We start from the raw sequence: 24,030 nt of genomic DNA on the forward strand, positions 1-24,030 counted from the left end.
CATTTCTTCATTTCTCTCTTGCATTTAGTAGAAAAAAATCTCATATGGCTGGTAATAGAGAAAATTTTTGTCATTGTGGAAGGCTTGCGATTTTGAAAACCTCATGGACCGACGACAACTCAGGTAAGAGGTATTTTAGGTGTACGAAAAAAAGAAGCGAATGTGATTTTTTTCGTTCGAAAGATCCGCCGATGTGTGCAAGGACAAAGGTTATCATACCCGGATTGCTTCGAAAACTGAATAGAATGTAGGACAAAATTGCACAGATGCAACGAAGACAAACTGTTTTAGTTTATTTTTTAGTTGTATCTTGGCTTATGGTGTTGTTTAAATATTGCTTTGGTTGAGTCTTTATCAATTTTCTTTGGAGTATATTCTCCAATTTTTCATATATTCGGCAATATTAGGTTGCTATTTTAGGATATGTAATCTTTATTTTTTACTCTATCATTATGTTGTAATCGGCAATATGTAATTTTGTACGTAATATTATGTTATGGTTAATATTCCATCTTCAACCAAAAACTTGAGCAATCAAGTGAAAAAATATTGAAAAACGGCCTGTAAAATACTGTAAAAATACAACAATCAACCAAAGACAAAGAAAAATATAGAACACAGAGATGCAAGATGCAAGAAATGCCCTGTCTACATGCTTTCCCTCCATATTTAACAGCATCTAACGGATTTCAGCAGTTGTCGTTAATTTTTAACGGAAATCTCTAACCAGGACTGAAATTGGAAAAAAAATCCACTTATGGGACCAAATGTACGAATCGCCCTTAGTATAGGACTAAAATTGGAATCTGGTCCACTTATGAGAAGAAAAATATAATTTACCCTATATTAAGTATGGTAAAAGATGTAATAGGATTTAAAATAGAAAATGAAGCATTCGGGGTAGAGTGATGAATGGGGGGTTAGCGACCGACGATTGTCCATTATTAATACAGCAATTATGGATGGCTGTTTTTGATTAAGACAGGAGTTTTAAGCCAGAAAAGCTATGTCCCTTTCTATCCCCTATTGGGGTGCAGATCTGTCCCCCTGATTATACATTAATCTTTGCCATTTCCGGACAGCTTCTCTATTAAGCGTTAAATCAATGTATTCCTAATTGCATGACAATTTACGTAATTGCTATCATGTTCATGTCACCTTTGGTGGACGTACGCTGATCATCATCTTGACATTAGTAATCTTATGAAAGAAAATGAAATTAAACATCAAATAATTACACATTAGCTGACAAGCTACTGATTTGATGTAATTAATATTGCAAGAAAACAAATAGATAGCGAGGTACGTAGAAGGTTAATCAAAACCAGTGATAGCCTGATCACTTTTTATTTTATGTATTTATTCATTTATTTATTTTTGGTGGAGACAAGATTTTAATTAACAATTCTTTTTTCTATATATAATCATGTCGTCGACGTGGCAAAAGATGTATTTTCTTAATTAAGAGGATCTTTTAATTAGCGACAGTTTAATTTTAACTATGTCAAACTTAATTAAGGAAAGTTAATTTTATAAAAGGTTGATGAGTATATATAATATTTTGCTATAATAATTTAAAATTTTCCATTGATATATATATATATATATATAGATATCAATGCCTGAATAGAATACATTATCCCCGAAATCAAAACACATGAAAAATACGAAATATTAAAACAAAAAATGGCGTACATAAGTTTTAGGAATCCTTGTAATTGAGTACGGAGACTCCCATTATTAATTTAATACGACATCATTAAATAATATTAGGTAAGTACAGCATGGATCCATGGATATGGACACTTAAAATAAGTATCTCAGATATACTAATGACTAATTAATTAATTGATAATTAAGCCCACAATATAGATATATTCTAGTAATTGGCTTGAATTTAATTATTACATATATGATGATGTATGGATTACTTAGATTAAGCTCCTAATTATTGCAGCCTCAGGGCTGTTAGCGTCGATGGTAGACAGCAGCTGGGATAGCCTCTCGCTCAGATTATCCACCTCTTTGTGCAAGTCTCTGATGTAGTTGCAGGTCTCCTGAAGCACCTTATTTGCAGATGCCTGCATGCTCAATTTATTACATGAATTGCTTAGTGTATGACAACATACATATATATATATATGCCTTAATTATTAATTACATGTAATATCTTTTCATGTTTAAGGAAATTGAATGTGCATATGTATTCATGTGAAACAGTAACAATATGAAACAATTAAGTAGAGAGGGAGGAGGATGACATGCAACGTGACATGGCGTGTCTGACACAAGTGTATATATATATATATATATGCATTGCAGTGGAGAAACCACGAGTAGTAGTCGTGAACAGACAATATTAATAACTTTAGACACAATTTGTACTAGCTAGGTTAGGCTACACATATATAAGATATATGCACATCATCATATATCCAAATCTCCACCATCCATCAAGGAATTAATTCATCATATTGTTGTCTACATATAAAACATATATTTCCCTTTACAGACCGGATCACTCAACTGAAAACCACCTTTTAATGAACATTGTTGACCTTCAACCATTCCAACCCTAATTAATATTTTAATCAATTAGTTACTCCATCACACACAAAATCGCAACTGCTAATTAAGGTGTATATATATATATATATCCATATATGGAGCACCAAAATTTTTGCTCAAATTAATCAATCACACAGTAAATAAGATAAACTTGCATTGTGATTGGTCATTTTTTCTGAAGCGTACGCCAATCGTAGAACAAGTGTATTAATATAAATGATTAGAATTTCCCATGCAGCAATACTCTCAACTTAGAGTACTAAGTAGGAAGGTATGTAGCTGGGGTACTTATGATGAGTAGTGTGCAGATATTGAATGAATGAAATTGCAAGTAGAGATGTACGTATATATATAATACCTTGTTTGGACGCCTGGTGGTGCGAATTTCAGGAAGGAGTTGGTGGAGTTTGGAGACGAGATCAATGATCTGATCATCGCTTATCCTGGAACTACCAGAACTTGACTGTCTTGACCTTCTCCCAGACGACGACATGATGATATTCTAAAAAATATAATACAATTTAAATGCCTATTTAATTCGACGATTTGAGAAAAGAAGAGGAAGATATTAATAAATAAAGCTGAAAATTAATTAATTGCGAGAAGATGTAGTTTTGAATGATTTATATATATATATATAATATATAAGAGGAAAAAAAGGAAGAAGAAGAAGGGGTTTTTATATATAGAGGAGTGGAGATCAGAGAGTTATTAGCTAGCTAGGTAGGTAGGTGGTAGGTCTAGGAGATTATATGAGAACAAAAAATGATATCATCGTGTAATAATAATAATAATAATAGTAATAATAATAATAATAATGATAAGGTTATATGGACCACAAAAGATAGAGATAATTACTCTGACTCTGAGTGAGAAAAGCAGCACAACATAGAGAGTGATATATGTTGGAGGTGAAGAAGACAGTTCCATTCTGTGTACGTACCCCCAGCCCCCTACCCATACCCCTTTTCATTCACTATCCATCTCTTAACATCATTCAAACAAATAACACTAATTCAATATTATTGGGAAAATGAAATTTACTTTAATTGTCACTAAACTAATTATGGCTTAATAATATCAAAAGTCATGATTCTGGTCCATTAATGTATATACCAGGTAGGGGTGGCAAAATCATCTGTTTAACTCAATTCAACTAGTTTGTCATATTTTAAAATGGGTTGATATAGATTGGAATTAAATAAAATATATTTTTTATGTGATGGATATGAGTTAATAATGGACTTAGTATGAGTCTTAATGGGTTCAACTCATAAAAAAACTAAAAGAACCCACCATTTCTTCTTTCCTCGTATACTCACTCTCTCTCACACGCACAAATTAGCTCACAACTTCTCTTTTTTCATATATACACACTTTCACATCTCTCTCTCACACACACATATGAAAATTGTCTCTCAACAAATATAAAAAACTAATTGTACGGTTTGCTGTTGATTCAAGATGAACATTCAAAAAGTTATATAAATTAGTTTGATAGAATGTATTTTATTAGATATTTTATCGAATTTTTTACTTCATAATTACCAAATAAATCTTAATGTACATGGTCATTAGACAAAAATGACGTGTGATACGAGTTTAATCGTATTACATTACAAGTAGTAATTACCTTTTTCAATAATTCAAATATTATCCTTTTTTTCTTTCCAAATATTGCATGAAATTTTGAAATGTTCAAATTCAAATTAATAAAATCATTTATACTAATCCAACCCAACCCATTTTGAACCGATTCATTTAAACTCATTTTGAACCCGATTCATTTGAACCCAACCCAAACCTGATCCTATCCGCTCATTTGCCATCCCTAATACCAGGCATGGAGTAATTGAATCAATTATAACAATATCATGATTTCAATAATTAATAATCAATATATGTGCGAAGTGGTCAATTAAATCAATTGAGAATATAATAAATATCACAGTAGAATGGAATTCAAAATAGTATAAAATATATTGCACATATATAAATAACCTTTTAATGGCCTCAGTTTGTAAGTAAGTAGTGGAAGTATTCATTTTTTTATTTTGAGAAAAAATAAAAATAACCTTTTTTAATAAATAAAATTAATTAATATTGGAAATGTAGCTAGGGCATATCTCAACAAGTTGGCATTAAAGTTAATATCGTGTGTTAGTTATTGTACTAACAATGTGGGCCTTCATGTGCATGTCTGAATATACATGACCATGTGATCATTGGACACTCGCTTTCTCTTATTACTCATCTATCAATTTCTTGACTTTCTCTCCGTTTATATTATGATATTAACGTGCATAAAAATTGATTGTCCAAAAAAATTTAAATTATAAAAAATTTAAAAAAAAATGCAAGATTTATGGTATTTCCCAGAGGACTCAATTCGGGAGAAGGCCCAAGCACACGTTCCCCACAAAATAAAAGCCTAATCGGCCAAATCTGAGAGGGCCTTGATCAAAAGGCCTCACAGACCCACTAGGAGGCCCAGATAGATGTCCCCCATAAAATAGAGGACCAACAGGCCCTCAAGGGCACGTGGCGTCCCCAGAGAGAAGTATTCTAAACCCTAATAGATTTGGAGTCCAATTAGGAGAAGGACTTCTCAACAACCTCCCTAAAAATCCAAATGGGACTAAGCTTTTTCCCCTAGAAGATTGCAATAGATTCCAACAGCCTCTCGAAATTTGGGGTATCCTCCAGCTACTCCTCAAATTCGAGGGGATCAGCCAACCACTAAAGGACTTTGCACCAAGTTTGAGGAAGGATCAACATTATCCAACAATTTTGAGGCCATGATCTCCCGAATTTGTGACTTTCTCCGAAAACCTTGTTGTTGCTTATAAATAGAAAGATCCCAATAGGAGAAATACATTGACACGATCATAAGGACACGGTCAGAGAGACACCTTTACACATGCATATGTTTTACAAATTACACTCTTTAAGCTCACCTACTATACTTTTTATTCTTTTTGCTCCCATGTTAGCTTAAAGAAGTATTGTTATTTCATACTTAGAACTTTGATTTTGTATTGATAAGTGCACAATTTGTCATATTTTGATGATAATAATATCTTCTTTTTAAAACTAAATACTCATAATCATATGATTTTATTGCATTTTGAGCATAAAAGCTATGATGGGAAGTAAAAAAATAGTAAATTAGAGCTAAAAGTGGCATTTGAAGACATTTAAAGGAAGGAGTACATCATGACAGACTTACAGACTCGACCAGCCGCGTCCACGTTTAATGCTACAGTCAACTCTATAGAAAAGGAAAGGAGTGAATTTTGCAAAGGAAAAAGGAATGATTTCTGATTAATTTTAGTAGGATCTTTTGATTGGAATACTTGTTTAATACAAGGGATTGATTTGTTAACTTTTTAAAAACAATCATTAATATACCCGTCTTTTATGTCAAGATTTATGATGTGCTAATAGTATAAATAGGGAGGCATCTCATACCTTTTGGAGGATCCATTATTCTATCTCTTGACTTCTCTTTTGTTTTAATACATTGCCGATTTGCTAATGGATTTTCACTTCTCTTTAGGTGTTCTTCTATTAGCATGTTAAGTTAAGTGTTTTATTTTTTGATTAATGTTATGACGATTGCTTGATTCCCTAAAGTTGTAAGATCTAAGTTATGCTTACTACTTACGTTTAAATAGGTATTCATGTTATTCTCTGTACTCTTATTACAAACAATCTAATTCGTGGATAATATGGCCAATTAATATTTATTATCAAGAATATTTACTTAGTTAATTGAACTTGCAAATCCATAATTGTTTGTTTAGTTCAATAATTAGTAGCAAATAGCATGGTTGATTATGTTATAGTAGTTAATTATGTTATAGGGAATGTTGATCTAACTTAAAATAAATCCTCTAGGGAATTTATTGGTTAGAATCGGACCTTTCTAATTGTTAATGTTGTTGATGAATTAAATTTTGTCAACGTTCCCAAAATTATTCATTGATTGGATTTAGTCAACGGGCGTTCTTTGATTAACGAAAAGGTAATAAAATGTGAGGTTGTTAAATCGTACCAATGACCATAACTTGTTTATCTGTTTGAACGATTGTTATATTTGCATCAATGATCAACTAATGAAATCAAGCATGAACTGAACTTTAACCGGAAAAGTCTCCTATCATATTTATCCATCTTATTTGATTGTCTTTCTTCTAATCTTATCACAATCAACCCCCCCCCCCAATCATTTTATTGAAGAAACCAACTTAAAATCAATCCCTGAGAAATCGACCATATTCACCACTTCTATAAAAGTATTTATAGAAATTCCTTCACTCATTTATATGTTTTCATCATCTAGCATTTGTTTCGCCACTTTCCACTCCAAATAGGCAAAGCACCAAAGTTTTTGCTCATACTATTTATTCGATATGTACATTTTTTGTATGCATCATATATGAAGGCTTCGACTTCCATTTTTCCTCTATAATCAAACCCTTATTTCATTCCTTAATTAACTTGAGAAAAATGTAACACCTATTCATCTATAATAATATAAAAGAAAATCTTTAGTCGTATTAATTTTTGAATACCCAAATTTACCTTTAATTTCATTTCTTTCCTTTAAAACAAATTTGGTTAGAATAGGTATTTTAAAGTTTTTTAATAATATCACAATTTTATATTTTTTTTCTAACCCACTGCTCCTTGTTTTTCTTTGCAAACTTCTCAATGTTTGTTTTTTCTAACAAATTTTAATATTTTGAATAAACTTATGATTATAATATATTTTTTTCTCTTCATTTCACATCACAAATTTTTTTATATGCTTGTTGGGACTACGTGCAACGATAATTAATAATTGACAATATTAATTACCTTAATTAATAAAAGTTTGAAACTTGAGAGTCTGAAATAGAGTAACTTTTTATTTCTAGAGTTAAAATATCGAACAAAGTTGTGTGAGTAATTAATTATACCCAAAAAAAAGGCAATAAATCAAAATAAAAAAATAATTTGAAGCCTCCTACCAGTGCCATGTGAAGAGAGATAGTAAATTATGATGTAGGGACCACACTTAAAATTCAAAAAACGATTGAAACACTACAAGACATAGAGAAAATAATCAAACACTTTGAGGATTTACGTATTTTTTGCTCGAGCCAGTTTGACCCGATCCTAATTGTTAACATCATCAACCTTAACAACCGGCTATTCATCATTGGATCAATTTGAATCATTTAGGAACCTCGTACAACTCGACTAGTAACATAAGTGCATATCCAAGTACACTCTTTATTTACTATTTTAACACTACTCAAATTATTTCCATACTATCTTTATTAATTTAAATTTGAAAAGATTATAGTAAAGCTTATACTGTGTTTTCTAGGATATTCAACTTGACGACTTGAGACAAAGTTCAAGGACGTAAATTTAAAATCACATAACCCCAATTTTAACATCAGATCAAGTGAACATCAACTTATGTAAACAAAATAATTGTTAAAGATATATATATATAGATAGATATTGTGCAAATACATAGAAGGCATATAAGTAGTACATATAATGTGGAAGCAGCAGAAATGAAGAGGAAATTAATTGTATGTAGTGTGACAATAATGGGAAGGGATCACATGATAGGCACATGAGAGTAATGACTGTGATGTTGGGAGGTGATGGGGGGGGGGGGGGGGGGGGGGGGGGGGGGGGGGGGGGGGAAGGGTTCCACCAAAAGTCGAGTCTCTCAATTAATTGTTTTCCCTCCTTGTTACAGACATAACCACGAGAGTGTGGCAAATCTCATTGTCCCAAATCATGTCACATGCCCCCTTTCTTATCCACCCACGACACGACACGTGGCCCCCTACCCCCTATATTATTAAGGGAACCACATTTCCTAAAACAGCCAACCTATTTAAATTACCATACTTTTGTCTACCCCCCTACTCACATGTCAGATCCATCCAATATTTTTCTTTAATTGACCCCATCTATATATATATATGTATTGTATCCCTCCCACATTTCATTAATTTATCTTTAATTTGCTGCACCTACCAATTTTAATTATGACCATTTAAATATATATATATATATTATGTTGCAATCGAGAATATTATTATGTGATATGAATGCCGACATGATACGATAGGATCTCGATGCATCTAAAATTGAATACTTGATTCTGATATATAAATAGATATTTTGTAACAACAAATATAATTATATTCAAATTATTCGAGTAGTCCTTTCATTAATTAATAGAGTGACAGATATATATTCGAGTAGTTCTTTTATATATATATATCACATGATTTACTATTTTTTTTCTTATGTAGTAATTGAGAATTCAAATGTGGGTCCAATATATGCCATGCACAATCTGTACCAAACAATGAGCAATCTATTTATGAGATTTTAGACAGTATTCATCCATTACCCAAATGTAATAATTCCAGAAACCCCATGACAGGAATAAAAATTGGGTTGGGTTTCTCCAGATATTGCATTGGGCTCACGAGCTTCATCCATATTCAGTGAAGCCCAAACAAAAGGTGAGCCCATCGAATTATATTTATTAAGAATCAAAATACATCGAGATGGGCCTAAAATATGGGCTTTGTGGGTCAATTGACACAGGATTTATTTCTCTCTTAAAAGGACAGTCTCTTGTTGGATTTCCCTCCAATCCAGTCCGGTTCCAGCTGCCACGTGCTTCTCACGTGAATATAATTTCACCAAAAGCTACGCTTGGTTACAGTGATAAGTATCCTACCTGATATCATAAAAATACACTACACCTGATAATTTTTTCCGCATGACAACTTCGGTCAAAATTCATCGATTACTTAATAATGGTATAATATTTATTATGTAATTAATTATTTTTTAAATTATACATAATTATGAATGATCGAATTTGATCGACTTTAATTATACATAACTTAATTTTATCACCAAATTAATAAAAAAATTTCATAATTTTTTTAGAGTATTTATTGTACTCATTTATTAATTAGCTTTGAATCTGTAAAAAAAAAATAAACTATTTAACTTACTAATTATATTTTATTTTATTATAAATAAAAGATATGCTTTTCAATTAAGAAAATTTTAATTAAACCTAAAATGCAAAAATCACTAGAAAAAAATTGAACTATATATATAATATAAGGGTTGTCTAAAAATATAATTATAAAGGGTAAGTATTATATTTATTAGTTTAGAGGTAATTATTACATGATAGATAATTTAAGAGAGCAAATTGTATTTTACCCAATAATTAGATATGGGTAAGAATTATTTGTGTAATAAGGAAAGCAAAAGATGTAATATATTATTTGAGCAGAAGAAAACAAGAGAATATGGAAAGGAGAATTGGAGGAATATAGTAACAGGCAAAAATCTATGACCACTCACAAAGTCAAATTTTGCAGCTGCCATCACCATCACCATCACCATAATAAAGACACTAAAATCTGCCTTCCCTTCATTTATTTACACATGTATCAATGAGTATGAGTTGTCGTGTATGATTGTTTTTTTACAAAGTTGATATAAAAATAAATTTAAATGATAAGATATTAAAACGAGTATAGTTGGATGGCAAAATATAATTTATTGTAAAAAAAAAATATAATTAGATTAGATTACATGGGTGGATATGAGTTTGATTGATCTGATTGTTGCTGCTTTATTAAACAAATGGGAAGTGAGATGGATTAATAAGTATGCAACTAAGTTTGATGTGAAAAAAGGCAGCAGGCGCAGGTGGACCATGAGCTTTAATCATTTATCTCTTTACAGATGTAAAATGAATCCAACGCTTCTGATTCATCAACCAGTTTTTGATGGGGCATTGGGCCCTCCAATTTCCTAAATCTTCATTTCCAACCCAATTGTTGAGGCTTGCAGATCTTCTTCACAAACCCTTTGCTTTTATGGTATTATCTTCCAACAAGTCAGTTGAATCATTTCTAAATAAAAAAAAGTGAGTTGAATTACTAGGTGGTGTGCTGCCATCCACTGATTGGTGGCTTTCATGTGTTTCTTGCAAGTAGTGTCCTCCTTTATTTGATGAATGCAGTTACTAATATCACTTGGAATTGGAGCTATCAAACTTGTCTGTTGCTTTTGGAAACAAGTGCACACTTTTCGCTGTACTGTACCTCCCTCATTCACCCACTCAACTTTCAATCTCAATTATGGTGAGATGGCAGGTTTACACTGTACATACTGCTTTTATACGTCATCATCACCATGTCTCTGATCAAAACAAAGGATCCAGTTGAGTTTTCTATTGCACTAACTACGTTAATTACGTAATTTTCCACTGAGGAAAGGAACATATTAGCTCAAAGTCGTTAACTTTTTTGTGTGATGATTGATTGGCCATGCCCATGTTCTTTCTTTGTTCCGGTAATAATTCAAGCCCATATGCTCCAATCAATGTGTTTCCATTATTATTATATATTAGAAAGAGGAGATGAGTCTAATCGATCTCTTTGCTGTTGTGTAACTATCCAGTAGTTTGTGTCGGCCACAAAGATTGTAAAAAGGTGGCTGTCTGTCTTCCAGAACCTGGAAAGAACACGAAGAAGCACATGTAACGGGGAAAAAGGCAAAGGAGAATTCAGTCATAAAAATCAGGTGTTTGCTTTTTTTTCTCTTTGTTAGAAGGATCTGGACTTATAAAGAGAAGGTAATCAATGTCCCCTCGAGCCCAGAAGATGATAAACACAGCGTCATGCTCACGATCATGCATCCAAGTTATTATATATTTTTAGCACACAAATCTCCACTGGGAATGGAGTCAACACGCTGAATTATGGTCTTCCCATCCCAATATCTACAACTATCACCATCATACAAAAAGATATCAAAACAATGGTTAATGGGCCCATACTGATCTTTTTTCTTTATCATATTATCATTCTTCATACACGATGATGTTGCAGTTGCAATAGCCTCGAATACGCGCCCTCCGGCCGGCTGATTAGCTCGCCGTGGCTCCCTTGTTCCACAATGCGTCCATCTTGAACCACACCAATGCTGTTGACCCCGCGTATGGTGGATAATCGGTGGGCTATGAGAACGGTGGTCCGCCCTCTCATTAGCCTTTCTAGTGCTTCTTGTAGCACGCATTCTGATTCCGCGTCGAGGGCGCTTGTTGCCTCATCGAGTAGAAGGATTGATGGGTCCTTAAGAACGGCCCGTGCAATTGCAATGCGTTGTTTTTGCCCTCCTGATAGTTGAACGCCTCTTTCACCAACTGTGGTTTTGTATCCCTCGGGCAATCCGCTGACAAATGTGTGCACGTTTGCTGCTCTTGCTGCTTCTATTACCTCGGCTTCAGTCGCCCCATCTTTCCCATAAGCAATGTTGTCAAAAATGCTGGCTGCAAAGAGTGCGGGCTCTTGCTGGACCAAACCGATTTTCAGCCGAAGAGACTTCAAGTTCAATCTCCTAATGTCTTTTCCATCTATCATAACTTTTCCAGCAATAGGATCATAAAATCTTTCTATCAGCACTATAACGGAGCTCTTCCCTGATCCGCTGGCACCAACTAGGGCTTGGCTCTGCCCTGCTCGAATTCTTAGGCTGAAGTCCTTAAACACCATTACATCCGGCCGTGATGGGTAAGCAAAGTCCACATGACGTAGCTCAATCTCACCACGAATTGATTCAACAGGCTCTGCTTCAGGTTCATCAGGGTCGATCCTTGTGGGCCGATCAAGAATTGAGAATACTGAGCCAACAGCTTCTCCACCCCTAATAATTTCAGGAGCGAGGCTTACTGTTTCAGCAACTGAATTTGCTGTGATGACTAAGACTACAAACACCTTAATGACCTTTGAGAACGTCGAAGCACCTTTGCTGACGAGGTGGGCACCGTACCAGAGAATAAAGGCCTCAGATGCATAAAGAGCAAGCTGCGAGAGACCAAATAGAAAACCGGAACATTGGCTGCGGCAGAGACTTCGACGTTGGGGGACACGGAGTTCATGGCAAAACAATGAGAGGATTTTATCTTGAGCGTTGAATGCTGCTACAGTTCTAATGTTGCTCACTCCTTCCCCTGCTATCATGCTAGTTTTTGCATGAGCCTTAGCCGTGTCTCCTGCAAACCCTTTGAGAGAGAGTTGCTGCAACATTCAAATGTAACATAATTGTCAGGGCACTGTGCACATGGAACAAATAGAGTAATTTTCTCAAAAGCATTACTGATCACTGTCATGCACATAGCGGCTCAACATATCATTTTCTGATACCAACAATGAATTTGTTGAGTTGTTTTACATTCTTAATTAATTCCCAACCCTGTTCTTTGCTCCCATATCTATATAGCTATGTTACTTAAACATTTCAAGCATCTAAACCTGGAAACATGTTTCAGGCACTCCTCACAATGAAAATTCATCTGACTATAGATATAGCATTCACAATACTCCTAGCATCATAATTTCTAGTGTGTAACGTGCCGTAACCACAGGTATTATTTAGAATCCAAGAACGCCAAAGGATGTGAAAAATGCCATCTGGACTAGCAATACCCTGACACCCCTCTAAAAGAAAAGAGAAAATATAAAGATATAAAATATATTGGAATCATGATATACAAAGTCATCACGGGACGAGAATCTCTGTCATGAATTATCTAGTGGACTGGAAGACAGTAAATTTCCAATCAACCCCATATTCAAACCCTGACATCTGTCTCATCTACTTGGGGTCCCAAAAATATCAGGCTCACTGCAATGCAGTGTCAGAGGAGGTGAAAAGCTTTAGCCCTATTAAAATTTGGTACTTGGTATTAAAATATGGGCATTAAGAATGACAGTGATAAATAGATATTACTCTTCTCAGTGTCTTTGAAGTTGTCGAGATAATAGAATCTTTACATACTTTTTCCGAGGGCTAGGTAATATAATATACAAAATTCTTGTATCATCACTTCATACTATGTAAATTTCAAGGAGTCAAACAGCAGATTTAAAGAAACAAGGGTGCAGCAGCGTGGTGCAGTGTTGTATTTACGTTCTTGTCTTGTAGTGCCAAGGGAACTGTGAAGTTGGATTCCAAGATTCAAAACCTTACTGCAGTGTTTAAATTCGATAGGACAACTTTTAATGTGCAATTACCAGATCACCCTTGTCCCAAGTGAAAAGTAACTTCAACGCCAACATAGTATCAGTATAATTGGACAAGTGAAAGATTAAGGGTTTTACCTGAGCAAAGTTTGCGAGGACAAGAAGAGGGAAGGTAGCCAGTATAAGCAGTGAAACCCTCCACTCAACTATGAAAGCAACTATGAAAGAAGTGAGAAGGGAAGTCATGTTCTGCAGTATCACGGATATCCTCTCGGCAATAGCTGATTTTACGTCCGCAGCATCGGTAGCCAGGCGGGCTGCAAGGAGGCTTGAATTGTTCTCTTCCTCATCGAACCATCCGACTTCATTCCTCAAAATTGCTGAAATGAGCAAAATAGTTAATATAAATTTTTTATAAGAATTAATTTGCATGGATTATGAGGAAAAAAAGGAATATCCTTCATAATCTTGTGAAACATCAAGCTTTCTTAACAAAATTATCGTGCATTAACTTTGTGCTGTGATCATGAGCTTGAACTGGCTAGCAAGAATGCCACGTAAAGATCGGTATTTCACCTGCAAGCATCATTCTTCTAACTCTTGTGGTAAGGTTCTCGCCCATGATACTGAAGAAGTAGTGCTGAATCAGATATGCAACAACAGCATAAAGACCAGCTCCAATATAAATGAAAACATACTCCTTCGTCTTTCGCTCCATGGCAGCAGGATTTCGGTAGTAGAATACCTCAATCATATTACTCATCACAATGGCAAAGGTTGGGCCAATGAACCCAGAAAGAATAGATCCTATGGCTCCCATGATTGAATAAGGCCATTCAGGAGCATTTAGTTTAAGAAGCCGGCAGAAGTAACCAGCGGGGGCTGGATTTTTTCTATCTGTTTCAGCGTTTGATACCATCTCCAATCGACCATCAGCACCTGTGCTGTAAGAATAGCTCAAGTTTCTCAAACTCCCAGAACGGAGGCTAAGAGACTTTGTCGATAATGAATGACTAAGGCGTGATGAGCGTGTACGACGAGTCGAAGGATTTGAAAGATCTCTATTCCCTATCATTTCCTGGAATCTGATTAAGGATGCATATGCACCGGCTTTGGCAATTAGTTCTTCATGTGTTCCAGTTTCAACAACTTGTCCTTGCTGTATAACTGCAATGCAATCAACATTTCTTATTGTTGATAGCCGATGTGCTACAACTACTGTAGTTCTCCCAACCATCAGGCGATCTAGAGCCTCCTGAACGATGCTTTCCGAACTTGCATCTAGGGCACTAGTTGCTTCATCAAGAAGAAGTATCTTCGGGTTCTTCAGCATAGCTCTTGCGATAGCTATTCTCTGCTTCTGGCCACCAGACAGTTGGACACCACGTTCTCCAACCTGGATTTTGATTTGGCAGGTTAATTTAGCACAAAAATCAACTTAGAAACAGATAGAATCGCCTGAATGCCAAAATGGCTATGTTGTTGAATGAAAATGTCAACTCTAATCAGCAAAATACTCACAACCATTGCTGGAGCCTACTTATATCTACAACTAGGTAAAGGAAACTGCAAACAAAGCCAACCTGAGTGTTGTATCCGATAGGAAGCAAGGTGATAAAGCTATGAGCATTAGCAGCAGAGGCGGCAGCTTCCACTTCCGCCATGGTTGCATCAGGCTTTCCATAGAGAATGTTCTCAAGTATCGTGGTCGCAAAGAGTGCAGGCTCTTGGTTCACCAGACCAATCTGATTGCGCAACCATCTCAGCTGCAGTGTCTTTATATCAACATTGTCTAGCAAAATTTCTCCTGTCCATTTCAATGACATCAGAACATTTAGTTTAAATCACAATTTTGGTTACTCCAATTCAAAGTGGAATGAAGCTTTTTAGTTACCCTGATTAGGATCATAAAATCTTTCTATCAATGAGACGACAGTGCTTTTTCCAGAACCACTACCACCTACTACGGCAACAGTTTTTCCAGCAGGGAAGAAGATGGAAAAATCTCTGAAGATGATGACATCAGGTCTAGATGGATAGCTAAAAGTTACATTTTTGAACTCAATGTTTCCATGGACATCAGCCAGGCACTTTGCATCTGATGATGCATCTTGAACTATTGTTGGTTTTTGCTTGATGATTTCCATCAACTTGTATCCAGCAGCTTTACCTTTGCTGAATGCCCCAAGATTAGAAAATGACTGACCTAAGCTCCTGTAGAAATGAAATTATCAGAACCTCGATATCCCTTTATCTATTGGCTGAAGAATGAAGGAAGAGTTTATAGCATCATATCTTACATGCCACCGACAATGGCAGAGAAAATAGCAGTAAATGCCTTCCCACCATCTGTTTGTCCATTTCTGATGAAAACACCCGCGTACCAGAAAACAAGAGCCCATGACATGCATGCTATACCATAAGTACATCCTAATCCCAGCCCTTTAGCCATTCCAGCCTTATATCCCAGCTTTAGTGTATTTTGTATTAGATCTGAATATGCACTGAGGGCTTTGCTCTCACCAACATATGAGTATACTGTCCTAACTTGTGCAATCGACTGCATTACCAGAAAAAATATTAGTTTGAAACGTGATTTATGAAATAATTCGGATAAGATTTCATTAGTCAAGAGACTATTCAAATAGTTAATTCTCAACTCTGTCAGCTGTCAGGATCATTTTTAACTGGCATTGTCATACGAACAAAATCTTCCAGTCAATATAGCAGCTACTGGGAGCAAAGAAGTTGGTGAAATTCTAATACATACGCAGTAATAAGTTACCCACTGCACTTAGACTTTTCTTAAGGAAAAAAAAAGAATATCATATCCTGGAGATGGAGACACCTTCACCCAAAATTAGAAAAGTGAAAAGGAGGACAAGAAAGGCAAAGAGGTTTTCCAGCCGCATGCTAACTACAGCATTATTTAATCATTAGTAGTGCATATAGAGGACTCAATTACTCTAGTGAACCTACCTTCTAAATTAAGATGTCATAAAAGGAAAATAGCTTCTAACCAATAAAGGATTATAAATAATAATTAAGAACAATCATTTTGCCCCAAGCTCACCTGCTCAGCAATTATACCAGCATTTGCATATGATTCACGACTTTTGGAGGTGAGTCCGGTGAGAGTATAAGCATATAAACCGCCAGCAAAGGCAATTCCAGGAATCACAGCCACACTGAGTAGAGCTAGCCTCCATGCTGACACAAAACCAACCACCAGTCCCGCCAAAAATGTCGAAAGATAATGAATGAAATTACCAACCTAGAGAATCCAAATACAAAGATTACTTGCAACAAAACTTCATCGAAAATTTAAAAAATTAAAAAGCACAACTGATAAATGAGCTAGAAGTCTTTAAACCCAAGATCATTGTAACTTGGAGCTAAACAAAACCCAGTCATTAACGCATACAATTTAATCCGAGTGTCTACAGTGATTAAAGTGAACCCAAGTCAAAAACCAACTAGCAGAAAAAGATGGCAGCAGTAAAGGTTAACTAAGTTTCCTCTAACATGAGCTATAAATTGAGATGTGAGAAATTTGTACTTGGGGCCCGCATTGATGGCCATCAATGCCCCTTCATATCATAAATTTTCCTTCTTTAATGCAAGAATTGTCCACTAGCAGATTATACCAATTTACCGTCAGAAAACACAGTAATTCTCACACCATGTGATCGTTGAGGTCTGTGTGTGAGAGAGAGATTAAACAATGAAAATGCGGAGTAGCAGATCAGAAGAGAGGGAAAACAGAACAGACCTTCTCGCTGATGGCATCTTGTACAAGCAGAGTATCTGTGGAGACACTGAAAACAATATCTCCAGTTCTTGCATCCGTATCAAAGAATCCCACGTCCTGTTTCAATACCGCTTCCAAATACTTCTTCCTCAATGCACCCACTTGCCTCTCCCCAGTGTACATCCAACATGCAATCTCTGCTTTTACATGGCATAATGTTCAATTTTAAGTTTTAACCCTCAAGAAAGATAAAAGTAAGAGCGCAAAAATACCAAACAATTTTGCTGAAAAAGAACAAAGTTTTAACTAAGGGAAAATGTTAAATTCTGAAGTATCAGCACTGATGGAGATGTGTGGTGGAATAATATAAAATAGGGAAATATTTTGGGGAAATTGACAGGTGATAGGATCAAGACAAAGAGACGGTCCACGGACCACGTGCGACTGATCCGTAGTGAACTGGCCGAACACAGTATGAACGCAATGAAATGAAAAACTTGATTATAATACTACCAAAAGACTAGTTCTTTAATTATAGACTATAATAACAAAAATGCTGGAAACAAAATCAAGAGAGCCCAGATCACAAATCCCACCTGCGTAAGATGAGAAGCACACCACCAATCCCAGATACACGAAATACAGAGCATACTGCATCAAACGACACAAATATGAACCGTCAGATCTAATTAACACAGTAAAGATTGTTATGCATAAACAATAAACAATTCACGAAAGCAAACCTTGGCAACTTCATGGGTCATCTTGTGCAAATCCATTTGGTTTTTGCCAAAACCATTGACCATTTCACCAAAAAGCAAAAAGAAAACAGGCATTGAAGACCCGTGAATGATAGCACCAAGGCTTCCGGATATCATCAGAATAATGTCATATTTATCTGCAAATGAAAAAAGCTGATAGAACGGCAGGCTCTGCTCTTTCTTCTTCTCCGACTCCGGCATTGCTTTCCCGTCAGCTGCCTCAGCCATTTCCCAAGGAGAAGAATGTTTCCTTGAATTCGGAGGGGTATATAGATATAACCCGTCAGCTAGTTTTCAATCACTCTCGACGAAAACCACCTCAAGTAAAGATAAAAATCAAATCTTGAATATAACTGAGAGCTGCATGCTCCTATTTCTGGTGGGTTTTTCCATTTCAGCATAATATATATCACAGAAAGCTTATGGGAATCTTGAAGAACTGGAGATCTAAAAAATGAGAGTATTCTGTTCTGAAGTCGTAATAATATCTAGTAACTTATCACGGGCAGTGAGTTGATACATAAACAAGCTCATTAATGAGTTCACTGAGAGAGAAAGAGAGCTCAAATTAGAGGCTGCCGGAAAGAGAAAGGAAAATGGAGGAAATGTCAGTATATCAGTAAGACTAGCGGTCAAACGAGGTGAGGAGAGAGAGAGAAGGAAGAGATTCAGTCCAGTGTGTGTAGAAGAAAAAAGAAAGAGAGTGTGTGTGTGTGTGGAGTGAGGTTTGGTTTACTTATAAAGAGAAGGGGAGAGTTGAGTTGTGCAGAATTAACCCTGGTTTTGTAAAAACGGTCTTGTCCAGGTTAAAGGGAATCTCCCCCACCCCCTTCCCCTCCCTCACTTCTGCCAATACTTTGGTATATGTGTGCACAATGCTATTATTTTATCTCACTGTCAATTTTTCCAACTCCTCCTTTTCTTTGGAGAAATTCTGCCTCAAATGAAATTTTTTTACACATATCCAATTAAGCTGCGTTAAATTAATTACATAATAACAGTTGTAATATATTTATTGTGTGATTAATTTATAATTAAAAAAAATAATCAGTCACATAATAAATATATTCTATGATTAGTTTAATTAGGACGAACCTAATTTGTATAAAAAAAATTCTGAATTTGATCACATATCAATTAATTATATGGCAAATGTAATATTACTTGTTGTGCATGTATTGGGGTAAAAATTTTAAAAAAAAGAATAATTAATTACATAACAAGTGTATCATACTTATTACATGATTAAATTGGTTGGACCAAAACTGATTTGGTGAAAAATTTTCCTTTTTCCTGGTGTTTTGATTTTAGAAATAGAAATGGAATTCTTTGAGGTGAGGAGAAAACCAAAATCCTGAGGTGTTCCATAATTCTACTGTATATTCTTCAGTTAAACTACCTATGAATAATCATAGAAGAAGCGTACTCACGATTCATTCATCTTCAACAGAGTGTTTTTCACTAACCTGTACCAAAAATGAAGAACAAAAAGTAGCAGTTGAGGAGGATTCAAAACAGAAAGAAGTCTGATTTTGGTGAGTGCATTCTGAGTAGTGTAGGGTATTTTTTGAGTATTAGGGGCAAAAAGGAAAGCAAGAAAATGGGATGTGAGAGCATTTGAGGAGTTTGAGTCTTAAATTGTGTTTGATGAAAAAGTAAAAAGGGTATTGGTGGAGTTAAATCCCGCAGCTTGGTAGTGAAGAAAAACACACTAGACAACCAATCTCACTACTTTCTTACTTTATTTATACTTCTAAATCAAATTTTCCAGTACGTAAATATATTAATATTTTCAAATCAATCGATAAATTCAAAGTAAATAAAAAAATAACATACTACTATTGAAAATAATTTAAATATTCGTATAACTTGAACTTACAATCTCTTAGTTGATGGAACTCAATTTCACCGTTGTCTTGCATCATCTATCTACGCTACTTACACCACCCCCACCCGTCTCTTCACTACTCAACCCGCCATAGCCCCTACTCATGCTTTTGAATCAACAAAGTACAACCAAGTACAAAAATACTTTAATATAGAATACACAATTTTCTCATAGAAATCGCTAGTTTTTATCGATTAAATTAATGAGCATGTGCTGACTCTCACAGGACTATCCAGAGTAAATACTTTTGCTCTCTGGATAAATAGATTATAAATGAGGATTTTTTCGGATGAAAAACAAGTAAATGATTAACGCTTTTAATGTTTTCTATATTTTATTTATGGGTAATGACATTTATTATATATGTAAGTGGAATAGATATTATTGTATAGGGAGAAGAATGAAGTATATATATATAAGTAGGCAAAGGTTGTTCGAACGAGGAAGCAGAGTGGATCAGTTATCTCTATTTATTGCACTTCTACTATAGTACTATTCACAGTAAATGCTCTCATCTCTCTTTCTGTTCTGAAAGATTCAAAATTAAGACTGTCGCCTACGGCTTTGGAGTGAGCTTGCATGTGTTTATTATGTGATATGATATGAAAATTCAACATTCGAATATACCGCTTCAATGATTTATTGTGATAAAAAGAGCATGCGAATTTACATGCCAAATATTAATTATTATCATCACCTTCACTCTTCCAATACATAATTCTATACCTCTTAATTTGTCCCTTTCTTCTCTTCTACATATATATATACTCCTTTGTGAATTCTTACCAGAACTTCCAGCAATTTGTGCTTTTATTAGGTAATATTAAATTTGATGTCGCAAAATTTTGATTTTACCACTAGCTAGACAAAAATTATGTAAGAACCCGTATGGACGAAAACAAGCCCTGTCAAGTCCTACTCGGCGTCAGGACTTGAGTTAATTCAAGAATCGATCTATTTTTTATTTTTTATTATTTATAATCATTAAGAAATCATTAAGAAACAAAAAAAAAGAGAGGAAAAAAAAAACCCAGTTTCTATAGTTCTAATTACCAACAAAAATGAATTAAAAAAAATAAAAAAACTCTTATACCATTCTATAATTCTTTCATGTATTTCGTCACCAAGAGTTTAGGGATGAAAATTGTAGGGTATGATTTCCTCATACTCCAAGGTCTCTCACTTTGTATCTTATACTATATGTTTATGAAATAATTTATTATCAATATGTAATTATTAGGAAGAAGAATTATACATAAAATTACCATTATAGATAATTAATGATACATTTATAGTGATACGTTACTTAACACAATATAATAACACAAAAAATTTATTGTGACTATTTATAGCTCTAATAATTATGCACTATTTTTTTGTTGATAATTCTTACCAATTATAACAACTTCTAAAAAATAATAGTCATTGTTAAAATTATAGAATTGATTTTGATACATAATAAAAATTCTTGGCACTAAATATACATTACAAAAATATTCTAATTGCCAAATCTAATTTTGAATCTGGGAAACTAATTGATCTTTGAATTTAACAATATTGATTATATATGAATGTATATGTGTGCAATTTACATTAAAGACATTAAAATTTTCTCTGCATATATATTATTAATTAGAGGGTAGTGGAATAATGAGAAGTGAGAACAATGAGAATACTCCAAAATGGTTGCTATTGCCAGACAGTAGGTACAATGAGGGTTTATGAATAGAGTCGACAAATTTAGGTTAAACCTAAAAAATATGAAGTATCACATTCCTGGATTATGATTTCTCAAAAGAGGGATCACTTCATTTTCCCAATAATTTCATCAATTATCAAACCCTAGCTAGGTAGCTGCTAGCTACTAGGTACTAGGTACTAGGTAGAGGCAGAATAAGGATAAAACCCTAGAGTTTGGTTACGGGGTGCAAAAAAATTGAAGTGAGTGCCATGCAAAAATCCATGGATCGATGCATGCTTACACAAGTTGCCATGTTTGGATTAGCTGCTGATCAGGCCCCAAAATCACACCAAACATTTCTCCTTTTTCACACAACCTAATCATCCTTCCTCATCTTCTTCCATATATATATATAAATACCATTCTTCTCTCTCTCTATGTGTGTGTGTGTGAGAGAGAGAGACAGAGAGAGAAAAGAGAGAGATTGATGGGATGGAAGCATTACATGTGCTTAAAGGAGAGATGGATATTGTAGTTAGGGTAGGTCACATCATGGGTTGCAATTCCGAATTTGTTTCCTCCAATTATCAGGGGTTTTTACTTTTCCATCCACCACTAATTCTCTCTATCCCAACCTACATATATATGTGTATATATATATAATATAATCAAATGATTGAAGAGTTAATTTGTAATTATACGATGTAACTAGTATTCCATTGAGAATTATTGGTGTATGTATGAGATATATATGAGAATAGGGAAAATGTATTATTTATTTGACGATTTTGATAGTGAAATTTATTTGATTTCAAGCAATCAAGGTTGCGTCTATAATATAACTTGGAAAAGATGAGATGTCCAAATAGGAAGAGAAAAGGAATAGTTTGAACTTTGAATGGCTGGTGTCTCACGTTACATTGCCACATACTTATGTAAAATATATCTATTACATTTACTGCAAACCACTTGTAATACATCACAATAACTAAAACAAATAGCAAGAAATCCAGAGCAAAAACAAAGAAAGAAAACCATGACTAGAAAGATATTATCTAATTGATTTTAAGTTAAGAATTGCGATCCTTTAATTAAATAGCTATTCGTCTCATAAATCTCCATCACCAACCCAACTAACAACAAGGTTAGTGGAGGAAAATAAATATACAAGACCAAAAATATGGCCACCAAGTGTCGAAGCTCATCGTCCTAGATATTCAACCCGTGAACGGAATCTCTTCATCCAGAGTTTTAACACTTGGAAAAATATGAGATTATGGTGATAACTACTTCTATTGGATGATTCTGCAACATCGTGGTTATTGTCTGCTTATCACCTTCATTTGTAATAAGCCGACCAAAGGAACCAAATTTCATCACGTCGATCAATGAAGTAGAGTGGCGGTATATATATATATATATATATGACTACTTCAAACAAATACTACGATCAATCCAGTACTAGCCCACTACTAGACATATTCATCACCTAACACTCTCTTAATATCTGCCCGAATCGTGCCCTCGTTATGTGTGTGTGTCTCCACCCATTGCCCATTGCCCATTGCTTTTAATTCCCTTCACCACCCATAATTCGTTAATTCCAGATTCTTGCTATCAAAAGTACATGTTATGGATTTTGATTACAAGGATAGATTTGATGGTCCTGAAAAAGTGCCGCATGAAATATTTGGGAAAGAAGGAATAGCTAGCAATAGCATGGTCCAAATTAAGAGCTAACCTAGAACCTAGGACTAATTCACTTCTCGGGAATATTAATATTGTAACTATAATGATCATAATCATAAATGAATCCATGATTAATGGCAATGGACTTTATGTACGAGGGTACGATTACAATTATTAAATCATCATTAATTATAGTGTAATTGCTTACATAATAACCATAGTCAGCAATTACTTGATGATTAATGGCAGTTGATTCATCATTTATATATATATGAGGGTACGATTAGATTATAAAATTATCATTAATTATAGTGTAATTGCTAGCTCATTAATTCCCTCATATGAAGAAATCTTTCTTCTGAATTTTCTTTTTTTTTAAAAAAAAAAAAAGAAAGGAAAGTTTGGATACGAAACATGACACATGCAAAAAGAGAACAACATTACTTTCAGCCTCCAAACAGTATATTTAAGATTTTATGAAAGTGAAAAGAGTCCGAAAATGAGGGCCGGCGCCCATTCGTTCGACAATCTTATAATTATTAATATCATGACTTCAAATAATGAATTAATTAAGGTGGTAAAAGTGAGATTAAGAAAGAAAACAAGACCCT

At 34.5% G+C, this 24,030-nt stretch overlaps 2 protein-coding genes and 1 long non-coding RNA gene across 3 annotated transcripts; 1 reads left to right on the forward strand and 2 right to left on the reverse strand.

Annotated features, from left to right (window-relative positions):
• Positions 1,659-3,179, reverse strand: LOC105177233 (transcription factor PRE1). The gene is made up of 2 exons (XM_011100304.2): positions 2,927-3,179; positions 1,659-2,081 (listed from the first exon to the last, which is right to left on the reverse strand). Exons 1-2 carry the CDS (start codon positions 3,059-3,061, stop codon positions 1,932-1,934), a joined length of 285 nt encoding a protein of 94 aa, XP_011098606.1. The 5' UTR covers positions 3,062-3,179; the 3' UTR covers positions 1,659-1,931.
• Positions 10,222-11,359, forward strand: LOC110013158. Its single transcript, XR_002288314.1, has 2 exons — positions 10,222-10,977; positions 11,086-11,359. It is a non-coding gene; the product is annotated as an uncharacterized LOC110013158 (long non-coding RNA).
• On the reverse strand, positions 11,254-18,881 carry LOC105177234 (ABC transporter B family member 19). Its single transcript, XM_011100305.2, has 10 exons — positions 18,144-18,881; positions 17,997-18,051; positions 17,422-17,597; positions 16,723-16,923; positions 15,950-16,209; positions 15,544-15,863; positions 15,233-15,456; positions 14,226-15,045; positions 13,788-14,029; positions 11,254-12,704 (listed from the first exon to the last, which is right to left on the reverse strand). The coding sequence occupies exons 1-10, from the start codon at positions 18,387-18,389 to the stop codon at positions 11,496-11,498; spliced, it is 3,753 nt and encodes a 1,250-aa protein (XP_011098607.1). The 5' UTR covers positions 18,390-18,881; the 3' UTR covers positions 11,254-11,495.

The sequence above is a fragment of the Sesamum indicum genome, linkage group LG15 (genome assembly GCF_000512975.1).
Source record: "Sesamum indicum cultivar Zhongzhi No. 13 linkage group LG15, S_indicum_v1.0, whole genome shotgun sequence".
In the NCBI taxonomy this organism is placed as follows: Eukaryota; Viridiplantae; Streptophyta; class Magnoliopsida; order Lamiales; family Pedaliaceae; genus Sesamum; species Sesamum indicum.

Excerpts from the sequence above, each read along its gene's own strand:
- LOC105177233 (XM_011100304.2), bottom strand. The coding sequence starts at position 3,061 with ATGTCGTCGTCTGGGAGAAGGTCAAGACAGTCAAGTTCTGGTAGTTCC. Across the intron at positions 2,082-2,926 it reads CCACCAGGCGTCCAAACAAG|GCATCTGCAAATAAGGTGCT; the intron begins GTATTATATATA and ends TTGAGCATGCAG.
- LOC105177234 (XM_011100305.2), bottom strand. The coding sequence starts at position 18,389 with ATGGCTGAGGCAGCTGACGGGAAAGCAATGCCGGAGTCGGAGAAGAAG. Across the intron at positions 14,030-14,225 it reads TAGAAGAATGATGCTTGCAG|CAATTTTGAGGAATGAAGTC; the intron begins GTGAAATACCGA and ends TGCTCATTTCAG. Across the intron at positions 12,705-13,787 it reads TCCTCGCAAACTTTGCTCAG|CAACTCTCTCTCAAAGGGTT; the intron begins GTAAAACCCTTA and ends TGAATGTTGCAG.